Here is a 13,264-nt window from a genome sequence, read left to right on the forward strand (position 1 = left end):
AATTTTGTTTCTACCAAAGAATCTAAAGTTTATACAGTCACAGTAGTAAATTGGAAGAGGGCTTAGAAGGGCATCTGCTCCAACTGTCTCATTTTACAGGAATGGAAACTGAGGCTCGGGGGGAGTTTTGCACAGTGATTCCTGGGGGTGGAAGCTTTTACCCTTGCCCCATTTGTCAGGACCATGGGCTTCCCTGGCACTTGCCCAGCTATGAACCCCTGTAGCAGGGCTTCTTCCTCTTTGGGCATGCCTACCTGAACCTCTGAGCCTGGTGGTGAAGTGGACCTGGGTAGCGCCGGTTGGGGGACTGGTAGAGCTGGGAGAGCAGGGCCTGGCTGGACTTCTGGCTGGGGTTGTTGGCAAACTTCACAGTAATCGGTTCCGTAGCACCACTGGGCTTCTGGCCATTCAGCCCTTTGATGGCTTCTTCTGCCTCAATCCTCTTATCAAAGCGGATGAATCCCACCCCTCTGGACACTCCTGGGGAAAGAGAAAGAGCCTTTGTAAAGAGTGAACACACCAAACTGGTAAACATCTTTGGGAAGAGATGGGTCCTGTGGATATTGTGTGAGGAGTAAGCCCACCTGTGGGGCCAGGGCTGAGCCCAGCTCCCTGATCTCTCTCACCCATCAAAACACGTTTACCTGCATTCCTGCTATCATGGCTCTGGACTGATGTCTCCCAGCCACAGAACACAGGGCTCTCTTGCATCTGGCCCCTCTAGTCCTCTACCACTGCTCTGCTCCATCATCACCTCCCAAAAGTTACTATAACTGATCACCCACTGTCCAGTTTCTAGTCTTCTTGTGTGTCCTCCACATGTAGCGAGTGTGCAATCTATTTGAAAAGTGAACTCTGACCACATGATATGCTTTAAAAACATCTTCTATATCTCTTTTGTACTTTTTGAATTTTGTACCTTGTGCATAGTACCTATTCTTCACTGACTCCCATTCTAAAATGAATAACAAACAAACAAAACCTACAAAATATCCTTCCATGGCTCCATTCTGCACCCAGATAAAGTCCAGACTTCTTGGCACAGCATTCAATGCCTCTGGCAATCTGGCCCCAAATTCCCTATTGAGGCTCACACCAGCCACCCTGAACTGCCTGATCCTCCTCGAATAGACTGTTCTTCCTCGATTCCATGCCTTGGGATATGCTCTCCTCTCCACTTACACTGCTCTGTCCCTCCTTTTTGCTGGATACCTCTGAAACATCCTCCAAACCCCTATTCAAACACTGCCTCCTCAATGGGGCCCTCCTAGCAATTCCCACCAGGCATGGCACACCTTCTCCTGAGCTCTCAGGTGCACTTGACAGCTTCTAGCAAGTATTTGGACTCCACACTGGAGTCCTGTAAGGGTGGGGCAGTGCCTGCTTCTTTCTTGGTCTCCGGGGTCCCTCTGCACAATGTCTAGGGCAGAGCCGACTTCGGTGAAGGTTTGTCTCATGAATCACATGATAAACGTGCTAAACTATTCTCAGGGGGTGAGTTCTAAATTGGAATCAAATTGGAGGTAGGCGAAAACACCTTGTCATTAAAAGTGCAACCCAGAGTACCTGACATTTCTTACTGAGAGGTGGTGGCTGCCTTTTTTTATTATGGACAAAGAACCCCAGTACCAGATCCTGGGTTCAGATCCTTGTACTGCTACTAACTAGCTTTGGGGAGTCAGATCCCCCACTTTCAACCTGTTTCCTCAAGTGTGAAATGGGACAATTCCTTCTAACTCTATAATGCTATGAATTGGAGTTACAGCTATGCATACAGGTTCTTTTCACATACAAAAGTAATGTTATTTGGTTGAGGGCTGAATCAGACTTTGAAGGTCATACAGTTCCACTCTCAACCTGATGCCTGAATCCTTTTTACAACCCTGGCAAGTAGTTTAGCTGCTGCTAAAACAAGTCCCATGATGGAGAACTCCTACCTCCCAAGATGGCCCATTTTAAATTTGGGCAGTTGACCGATAAGAAGTCTTTCTTCCAAGTCAAAAATCTGTCTATTCATGATCCATATCATCTGCTTTAAGCAGCCATCAGCCTTCTGCTCTTATGAGTAACAGGGCTGATGACATTGATATACAAGGAAAGAAATTACAAAGAAACACTTAACCTGTGACTTGATCAACCAGGATTCGTGAGGTGATGATACGGCCGTATTGCGAGAAAAGTTGCTCCAGTTCCTTCTGGGTCATGGTTTTGGGAAGGCCGCTAACATAGAGGTTAGCATCCCTGATTGAGGCAGAGCTCGGACGGGCATATGAGACCTAGGAAAAGGCAAGAGGAGCTAATTCCATTATAGGCAATCACCCTCAGAGTAGACGCTGAGTCCACAACCAAGATGACAGCCCCTCATCTACCGTTACAACTCATGGTGTCAGTTTAAATCACTCAGTAGTTCAGATTTTTAGCTACCCTTGTAATAGTAATGAGAACCAGGAGAACAACAATAGAGGAACAACAGGAGAGTTGACGATAACTTAAAACAAATGCACAGATAAGGGTCTCTAAATGCAGAACAAAATAGCTACTGTATGGCAGCTGTTAAATGCAGAGCTACCCACACAAGGAGTTCTGAAGATTTACCTCCTGGAAGTGGGTGTATAGATGATTTACTGTATCCAACACATAATAATCTTTGAATAAACCAGAAAAAAAAACAAACCTCACGAAATTCTGCTCTGCACATTTCTCTCCTTGACACCCTCCCTACCCCCATCCCCTTCTTCCTGAATACATAAAAGCAATCAGGTTCTCTGCAAGATTTTTTTATGTTCCATCCTTTGTGTTGCTCCAGTCTGTTCCCATGAGGTCTGCTCTCACCAAATGACAAAGTGCTGGTGAAATAGGGCTGAATGAACATCTGCTTGCGAAACTGGATATGTGACCTTGTCGTCACATCTGCAAGGACCAGTCGCCTCTAACTTTGAAGCAGGGCAGATAAAAACCACAACAAATAAAATGGGGGCAAGATGGAAAGGAGGGAGGGAAAGGGCAGTAGAGAGAGAGAAGAGAGCCTCACCAATGGTTATAATAAGTTCGACTTTGTAAATTTGTCCTCCCAGATCTCTCAACTGCTTTTTTTCCCCCAAAAAGCTAACACAGAAGTGTAAACAGATCTGAAATTCCATCTGCAAGAAGCCAAATCTGTAGCAGTACACATAAGCAAAGCAAACCCCAGCAGTCATTAATTTTAGACTTTCATTTACTTATTTATTTATTTTTTAAGAAAACAACATCAGACATTTGAAATATAATTTACAGCTAGTCTAACAAAAGCACTTTCCTGCTAAAGCTATTTCTGGGGTGGTTATGGCTCAGAATAGATGATGAAAACAGTCATTTCAGAGCACATCTGACAACGTTGGACAGGAAGAGACCTATATGCCTTAGCATTTTTCAGTTGGAAGTTCTATTTAATCCATACAACTGATTCATAAGACCTATTAAGACTGTAGGGGTGAGAGTGTGTGTGTGTGTGTGTGCACACAAAAGCATGTGTGCAAAAGGAATTGAATATGTTAAACCAGACCTTTGACATTAAGACCTAAACCTCCAGCAGTAATGTGGACCTTGCTTCTGTGACCTTCAGGGGAGAGAATGGGTCTAGCAAAGAAGATGAAGGATGAGCAGAACCCTCATCCATGGCACTCTCCCCCTTTCCATGACAGACATGCCAGGTCCCTTTATGGGTTCCATGCCTAAAAATAGATGTTGACTCAACAGATAAAATGATGTGAGTGACTAATCTGCCTCCCTGGCCTCCTGCTGATGGAGTGAGGCAGCTGCCTTCAGTATCTCCATCTTCTAGAAACTCACGGGTGGGCTGGGAGGCCTCTGTGGGCTCCTTCCCAGCACATGGCTGAGATGTAGAGGGGCCTTTATGTAGGGGGTCCCAGTGTGTGCATTTGCAGTGTGGGCTGAAGGACTAAGAACCCCATGTGACTGTCTGGACAGGGCTTCACTCCACAGAAGGTTCTCCCACCCCTGTTCTTTAAGGGACAAAGTGTGTCAATAGCAGAACTATTTTTTGAGTAAGAGGAAGAAGTGGTAGGAGAAGGAAATAAAAACATCATAGTGATATGCCCATGGCAATGAGAGTCACCCTTGTTTCACCTTGCCGATTACTGACAAATTAATTATCCGAATGACATTTGTGCTCCCTCAAAACACAACCTACCATCTTTATACCTTTGCTCATACAGACATTTTTTTTATACCTACTTCCTCAAGTCCAAATCCTACTCCTCTTCAGGGCTCAGATCAAATGACATCTTCTCTAGGCAGCTTTCTCTAATCTCACCTTCTCCTAAAAATCTCCCCAGCAGTGTTCTCAATGAACCATGGTACTTAACCCGTTTCAACCTTAACTGACCACCTCTCCATCTAGGCTGATGATCTCTTTAGGTTGTAGGTCTTGTGTGTGTGTGTGTCCTATTCAACTCTGTGACTCTAGCTCCCAGCACATAGCCTGATACCTATAAAGTGTTCAACACCTACTGAAAAAATGAATAAACACCCACAGCTCATGAGAAATGATGTTGATATTACTGGCTCTTTGGAGTTAACTGTAACTCCAGTAAGGTGGACCACTGAGAGTCAGGCACCCAGAATCCCAGCTGTGTTTCTCCACCAAGCTAAGAGCTAAGGGACATATTTCCCATTTTCCAATGCCTGGGGCTGGAAGGACTGAAAGAAGATCGTTCTAGGACTAGACCTCACATAGAGGCCTTCTCTTAGCAAATATTTCCTGAGGATCTACTATGAGCCAGGTACAGTGGTATGTGTTGGGAACACAGCAAGAACAAGGCATAGTCTCTCGCTGTAAAGGAACTCCAAGTCCAAAGAGGGCAACAGACAACACATAGGAGGCACTCAATAAAATGTGTTGAACAAAAGAATGCATGAGTAAACATACAGACCAATTATCACAGTGCCACAAGATGTGTGTGTTATGCCAGGGATACATATGAGTGTGACTAAAACACAGAGGAGGGAGAGATTAATCAAAGGTTAAAAGGGCCAGGAAGGAGACAGAGCTGAGCTGAGACTGGTGGTGAGAAAGGTGGTGGTGGAGTCAGGTAATGGTGGCCTGATAATAGTCTTCCTCTGTCATGAGGACAAACGAGGTGATGAAGATCAAGGGCTTAGCACAGTACCTGGCACCCAATAAATGCATAATGGATAGTCATGACCTTAACTCCCATTAGTTCTGCACAGCCAGAGCTAGGGTACAGAGGGAACAGGGTGAACCCTGCCAGGGAAGAGGAACTGGCACTTGAAAGTTGGTGACACAACAAAAACCATTTCCCCAAAAGTTGATTCCAACATAGGTAGAATCTCAGCTAAGGAGAATTACTGCAACACATCTCCAGAGACAGACCCTAAATCCCCAAACGCAGCAACAAATCCCAAAGGTGAACAGCACATCAATCATTCTCTACCAAGTCTAATTCCTGTTTAGTATTTCTCACCTATATGGAACCTTAAGTCTATTGTTCTCTCAGTCTCCTGTCCATGAAACCTGTGGGGTATGGATAGACAAAAATGACAGAAAAAAGATCTTCCTGCATTGAATATCCAAATGTTCATCTTAGTATCTAAAATTTTCAACTTTCCATATACATGTATTAAATTCTAACTGAATGACTACAGTGGTCAGGCCCTTGGTTAGGCTGAAAGATTTCCAAAAAATTGCCAATTTTCAGGGTCAGCATTGATGGCATATTAATGCCCCTGGGCCAGTGGCCTGGAGTCACAGGGCTTCCAACACTGGAGCCAGTGCCCTGGAGAACCCCCCTTGCCTCAGTCAGGATCCTGTTTGCTTCATTCATCCAGAATCTCTGAAGACAAGACTGGCATCTCTAGGCCAGCACTGACCTCCTTCTGGAACTCAGAAAGAGCTGGGAGTGAAGAAGCCACTCCTCTCTCTGGGTAGGGGTGGCTCAAAGCCAGGTGACTGTAAGCAGCTGACTTTACAGATGATCTCTATGGAAGATGTGAAGTCCCTCCAAGCTCCTCAGCTCTCCCCATCCCTGGTGCTCACAGTCTTCCCATCCTCCACCAGAAGGATGCTATAGCATCATGCTTATGATCCCTGACTGTGGGTCAGCTCCAGTACTCACTAGCTGCATGACCTTAGGCAAGTAATTTGATCTTGAGAAGTCTCAACATCTTTGCTCGTAAAAAGGGGGTCAATTATCCTTTGATGGGTTATTGTAAGAACTGAGTTAATATATTTGTCTAGCACATACCTAGAACTTAGTAGATACTTACACATATTATTACGTGATGAGTGATACAGGCTTTTGTGGGCCAGTCTGGGAATCTAGCTCCCATTGGAACATACCCTCCAATTTCACCGGAAAAACCCCCCAAAAAACAAACAAAAAAAACATGTGGAACACTACCAGGGAATGCCTGTAGAGGCACTGCCCTCCTCTGCCACCCTGGTGGGGTCTGGACCATCTTTTACCACTTTACTGACATGAATGTCCTCTAACACATTTCCACAGATCCCACTGCTTTATGCCAACAAAGTACTTTCCACTTTCCAAAGTGACTTCCCAATTCTGCTCTCAGCAAGTCTCACCAAGGTGGGTAAAGCAGGCATTGTCATTCATCACAGATGGGGCATCAGGACCAGGGCTGAGGGCTGCCTCTTCCCATGCAGCACCCACAACTCCCTTTACCTGTTCATACACAGGGCTTGGCCTGGGCAGGGTGGGAAGAACAGCATGACCTGGGGAAGAATGTTCCCTGAATCATCCAGCAATATCTCACTCCTTGTCTGTCCTCCATAATACAGAAAAGGGAGAGGACATGGAAAACACGATAAAGGCATGTTGGGTGCAACGAGGAGGATCAAATGAGAGGGAAAAGGCATCCTTTTTAGCCCCAGAAAATTGCTCCTTTAGAAAAACACTGACATTAGAAGATGGGAGTTCATTCATTCCTCCCCTTCCTAAACATTTACTGTGTGCCAGGCCCTGGGATGGGTGTTGGGAGTGTCTCTGCTTCACGAATCCCAGTCTGGAAAGGAAAGTAAACAAATGAAGCATGCAATACAGAGGGCTGCTTCCAACAGGGAGATACTCATTTCCCACTCCCAGTGTTTCCTTCCATGTGGAGAGAACCCCCTGCAGTAACAGACCAGGCCTATTGCTATCCCTTCATCCACTCTTCTCCAGGGAAAAGAAGTGACTCCTCTGAATGGAGGCTTCAATAAAAGAAATGGGCATGTGAGGCTCAGATGCTGCCTGCTTCTTCCCTTCTGGGAGCCAGACGCCAGCTGGAAGCACACATTCTGTTCCAGGCTCTCAGTCTTATGGGGGCAGGCTCTGCTCTCGGCCTGTGGGGTCTAGAGCACTTGTGACAGGGTGTGTCAGTCTGTCAAAGTGTAAAGTTCAGTGTTATGGAGCCCACTGTGTCCATGCAACCCATCCAGGCCTTAATTGGCAATAAAGATGACCTTAGGATTCCATACACTTTTCTCTTTTGTCTTACTTCTCAACTGGTTTAGAACTTGGACGTGGAAAACAGCAACGCCATTTGTTGGGCCCCTGTGGATTAGAGTAATGACGTGGCCTCTATCATTGACTGGATTTTTTTCATGAGCTAGGCATTCTGTTCACAAAACTGCAAATTTCTATAACTGTGGTTCACAGTAAGTGGAGACAAAGTAAGTGTCACATAAAGGTGACATACAGTGGCAATGGGGAACTCAGCAGAAAGTTATATTCCTGAAATCTGCTTCACAGAAATTTGGTGCTGGAAGTGGCCCCAAAACTTCACGGCATGATCCAAGACAGCCGACCATTCAATGTATACATTTCCAAGGACAGGAAGCTTACCACCTCATGAGGCATCCTACACTATTGCTGGCCATGATTTTTTTTTTTTTTTTGAGACCAAGTCTTACTCTGTTGCCCAGGCTGGAGTGCAGTGGCACCATCTTGGCTCACTGCAACCTCTGCCTCCTGAGTTCAAGCAATTCTCTTGCTTCAGCCTCCCAAGTAGCTGCGATTACAGGCATGTGCCACCATGCCCGGCTAATTTTATATTTTTAGTAGAGAAGGGATTTCACTATGTTGGCCAGGTTGGTCTCGAACTCCTGACCTCAGATGATCTGCTCGTCTTGGCCTCTCAAAGTGCTGGGATTACAGATGAGAGCCACCATGCCCAGCCTCATTAATTGTTGAAAAGTTTTTCCTTCTACTGAGTTCACATCTGTCTCCCCTGTAGCTTCCATTCTTCTATTATTATTCTAGCTTCACACCCCAGGGCCATCTTTTCTGTCCTTACCACCCCTTATCCTATGGGTCTCATTGATAGGTGCTAGTTAGAGTACTGGGTAACTATATTTTGAGATAAATCACTCCAAAGAAGTTCTTGTTTATGTTACTTTAACTGAAAGTGAGCACCTGCTCTAGAATGAAAAGGAGACAGCAATTAAGAGCAAGTGCTTTGGGGTTAGAGAGATGTGGACTTGAAACCTGACCGTTATTAGCTGTGTGACTATGGGGTGAGTCACTTAACCTTTCTGAGCTGCATCACTTGAATACATAGTTTAGAAGCTCTGTTATAGAGCTGTTTGAGGGTTAAACAAGAAAATGCATTTAAGACTTCTAGGCACAATGCCTGGCACACAGTAAATGCTCAATAAACAATGGCTTTGATACACTTGCTGTATAATCAGGCCTTATGCTAGACACCAAGGGTGTAGAGATGAATACAACAGTCACTGACTCGTAGGACTATTAGTCTAGCAGGAGACACACACACACAAACCAATCATTTCAGAAGATCAGGCTGCAGATTTTCCCCAATCTGTTGTAACACCCTTTTCTCTGAGTGCATACAAACTCCCCAGAGCAGACAGGTCCCTGGGGAGATGAGGAGAATGGAATCAGGGAACAGATTCTGATGCTGCCAGGGCCTTCTAGGAACAAATCCTCTCAAGGACCTACAATCCCACCTCTAGGAGCAGGGACAGAAGAAAGAAGCCAACTGGTTCCTGGAAACAGCAGCTTTGATTGTGAGGATCAGTTTACCTCTGTGCCTGTGGCTGTAGGCCTGTTCACAGGCAGGACAGGCATCTGCTTATGTAGCACCACTCTTTACACTTCCCCTACCTGCCACCTGATACGTGCTACTCTTTTATCAGAGGTGAAACTTCATGGTAATGGTTCTAATGAGTTCCGATTGTGCCATTTTGTGATGGGAGTCTACACCCCTTACCTGGGCATTCAAAGCCCTCTGGAATCTGGCCCAACCTCTCATCTCCTGCCAACCCCTTCATGCACCCTATGCTACAGTTCAGACAAAAACATGTCACAGTTTTCTGAATATGTCCAGAAAATTTCTATTTCTATGTCTTTGTTTTGCTGTTTGTTCACCATCATGGCAGAATAAACTCCTGCCCATCTTTCTAAGCTCATACTGAATGCCACCTCCTCCACGAGTCCCAGGCACAAATGACTCTCCTCTCCTTTGACTCCACAGAAGATACACAGCAGTATATTTCAGTGGCAATAGTTACACTTACCCTACCTCCCACTACAGTCATCCTGATCCCAGATCCCAGGCACTACAAGTGTGATAACACCTTACCTGCCCTATGAGTCTGAGCATTCTGGTGATCTCCATAGACCCCTGTGGCATCTAGTCTCAAAGCTTTATCAGGGCAAGAGCTCAAAAAAAAATGCTCTCTCAAGTGAAATGAAATGTATCATATACTTTATGCCGCGGATTTTAGCTTCTTTTCTAAGAGCTGACTCTGACGTGATGAAGAAGCCAGAAAGAATCATGCAGTTAAAGGGTATCTACGAATATCATAAGGGTGTCTGGCACCTAGTAGGCCAGACAAGTATTTCTTTTAAAGAATAGAAAAGATGTGACGATAGATTCATGTGTCTTGCAACTTCTTTTAAAATATCTATCAAATTATCAAAGAGGCATACTTAGTACGTACTAAGTTCTCTCTGTCTATCTAGTGGCCTTCAGAAGGGAGAGCTGTGTAAAGGTCTCATGGCCTGGTTAGTGGAATATCTGGTCTTGGGCTCAGGGCCCCAGATTCAGTCTCTTCACTAGACTGCAACTCCTGGCTCCTGCTTTATAAAAGACTGATACGATTACTGTGGCCAGCTGGAAGTTTCATAATACTTTCCCCTATACAAAACTTTTTATATATGTTGCCCAAGTCTTAGTAAAATTCAGACTCATTCTTTACTCCCTTACTCATCTCTGAAACATGTAGATGGAAAAAAGTCCTCCCCTCTCCTCATGTAATGTTCACCTTAGGGATAGCACCATTCACCATCATCTTCATCCTGGGGAGCTTTTCTTGAGCATCCACTGTAAGCTACAATTCCCTACAAGTAAGATATCATTAGTTCCATTTTCTAGATGACAAACTCTGGCTCAGTGAGATCAAGTACTTATCCAAGGTCACACAGCTGAACTAAGAGACAAACTGGGATATAATTCCGTGTTCTGAGATGTTTCCACTATGGCACAGTAATCCAGAGAGTGAAATAAAAGCCATGTGCTTGGCACAAACTGTTACTTTCCCTGAAAGGTTACCAAGCCAGAAAGATCACATTGTAATTCATTAGTTATACTGTTGGAACTGGAAAAAATCATTTTGCAGATGAGGAAACCAGTCCAGAGAAGTAAAGTAAGTTGCCCAAGGTCATCCTTAGCAGTTTTTGACAGAGATGGAACTTGACTTTCCATCTGAACTCAGAGCTCTTTTGAATGGACAAAAGGGGAGAAGGAAGAGGAGTGTGGTGCTCTATGATCACTGACAGACCAGCCATCCTGCCATCCTGCCCAGAGGCTGCAGGAGCACCATGGAGAAGTGAGTCTTTAATCCTCAGGGCCACTGATGTTTTAGGCCAGCACTGTCCCACAGAATTTTCTGGGATCAGGAAAATGTTCTCTATCTGTGCTGTCTAATATAGGTAGCCACTAGCTACAAGTGGCTACTGAGCACTTCAAACATGCCTAGTGTGACTAAGAAACTGAACTTTGAATTTTACTAAATTTTAATTAATTTAAATTCAAATATAAATAGCCATATATTGCTAGTGGCTACTATGCTGGACAGAGCAGCTCTACAATCAGAAATAACACAAAATTATAGCATCTTAGAGCTAGAAGGGACCTTTAGGATCATTTAGTCAGACTCCACTGTGGGACTGAAATCCTGTCTACATCATCCCTTATGAGTTCATCTGAATGCTTCCGATGATCGGAGCCTCATTACCACCCAAGGCAAACATTCTACTCTGATAGCTACACAGGTTCTCTTCCCAGATTCTTGAAATATAGGATCAAACTAATGCCTCAGGGTCACTGCAGAATTTTCTTTCCTAGAGAATAGAAAAGCAACCATTGTGAGGTGAATCTGTGGGTGCAGAGACTTCTTTCCCATCTTACCATTCACCTTTAGACAATCTTTTAAAATATGAAGCCGAGAATGGGACATAAGACACTAGGATGGGCTGACCAGAGTGGACAAGAAAGGACCACTATTTTCTGTGATATGGAGTCCGTAATTCTCCCAACACAACTAAAGTTGTGCTGATTTTTTTTTTTTTTTGAAGCAGCTCACATCACATTGTTGGCTTCTTTTACACTTGAAGACAGCTAAAGCCCCCAGACCCCATTCCATGTACTTCTGAAAACCTGTGCCTTCCCAACCCATACCGGTCTAATTTCCTTTTTAGATGTGGACACAGGACACTATGAATGACCTTCAAGATACTGGGAACGTATCACCTTAACTGAGCAGAGAGAAGAGGGGAATTGTATTTCCATTTCTCCAACTCCTATCCTTGTATTTGAAATTATTCACTCAAAGGAAGTGAACAGGGCACTGGGAAGCAGAGCAGCCAAATAAAATCTCCCACAAGAGAGGGCTGCTAGCACGACTGGGGTAAAGGTGTCTCTGGTTTCTGCTGGCATTGCCATGTGCTCTCTCTTGGCTCCCTGGGGATTCAGTGATCCAGCCGCCCCTGCTGACCTTGGCAGAGAAGAATTCTCGCCCAGGTTGTGACTCTAGCGGTAATGGAGAAGGAGAGAAAATGCCTTTTTACTATTAACAAGACTGAGGGAGGCAGTCCATCATTTCTGTGTGGGGTGATATCCGCCAGCAAAAAATGATCTGCTAACTCTCCAGGAAGCATTAAGAGCAGTGATAGGAGAAATAATTGCTTATGCCGAATGCAAAGAAAAGATGCCTCAGCGGAATGGAGGCCCTTAGCAAGGCAGGTGGAAGCAGGGAGGAGAGGGGGAGGCGCAGCTCCCCGACGACCCCTGGCAAGAGAAAGAAGTGGGAGGGGCAAACTGGAACCTGCAAAGCTCAAGTGTGGAAAGACCCCCGGAGGTACTGTTAGTGGTATTAGAAGAATAAAGCGAAAATGGAGAAGTGGTTAAGCAGCATCACAACAGGAAGAGGTGGAAATGAAGGAGCTCACTCTCCTTCCCAGAGAAGGAAGGTGTTTCCTTCTGAAAAGCCTTCCCTCACACACCTTCCCCTTCTCTACTCCTGCTCCCTCCAGAATTGGGCCGCTGCCTCATGGCTAAGTGTCTTTCTTATTTTCTCACCCGCTGCCTGCCTGAGTGCGAACTCTCATAGATTTGCTCAGAGTGGCAGGAGCAGCTCTTTTACCCCTTCATCCCAGATCCAGTGCTGCAATCACTCACAATACCTGTCCTCTGGAAATATTTCATTTAAAATCATATTTTAATCATTTGGGTAACAGCTTAATATAATTATTAGAAAAAGGTAAGTCACTAAGTCATTTGTGCACATATAATACAATAAAAAAAGGATGGAAATCTGCCGGGCACAGTGGCTCACACCCGTAATCCCAGCACTTTGGAAGGCCAAGGTGGGTGGATCATGAGGTCAGGAGATCGAGACCATTCTGGCCAACATGGTGAAACCCTGTCTCTACTAAAAATACAAAAATCAGCCGGGCGTGGTGGCAGGTGCCTGTAATCCCAGCTACTCGGGAGGCTGAGGCAGGAGAATTGCTTGAACCCGGGAGGTGGAGGTTATGGTGAGCTGGAATTGCACCACTGCACTCCCAAGCGAGACCCTGTCTTAATTTAAAAAAAAAAAAGGATGGAAATATATAAATATATAAAAATGTTAACACTGTTGGCTTAGGAATAGCTGATATTGCCTTCATGATATGATTCTGTACATACCAAATTATTTACAAAGAAGCATGTTTTGCTTTAA

General features: G+C 44.8%; 1 protein-coding gene across 16 annotated transcripts in view; it reads right to left on the bottom strand.

Annotated features, from left to right (window-relative positions):
• ELAVL4 (ELAV like RNA binding protein 4) overlaps nt 1-13,264 on the bottom strand; it is a 155,641-nt gene that overhangs the window by 7,729 nt on the left and 134,648 nt on the right. For all 16 annotated transcript variants that reach the window (XM_004025766.5, XM_019018161.3, XM_019018184.3 and 13 more), the window contains exons 4-5: nt 2,123-2,276; nt 255-480 (exon numbers count right to left, since the gene is read on the bottom strand). In XM_004025766.5, coding sequence (XP_004025815.1) covers nt 255-480; nt 2,123-2,276 — 380 coding nt within the window. The remainder of the gene's footprint in view (nt 1-254; nt 481-2,122; nt 2,277-13,264) is intronic.

The sequence above is a fragment of the Gorilla gorilla genome, chromosome 1 (assembly GCF_029281585.2).
Source record: "Gorilla gorilla gorilla isolate KB3781 chromosome 1, NHGRI_mGorGor1-v2.1_pri, whole genome shotgun sequence".
NCBI lineage: Eukaryota > Metazoa > Chordata > Mammalia > Primates > Hominidae > Gorilla > Gorilla gorilla.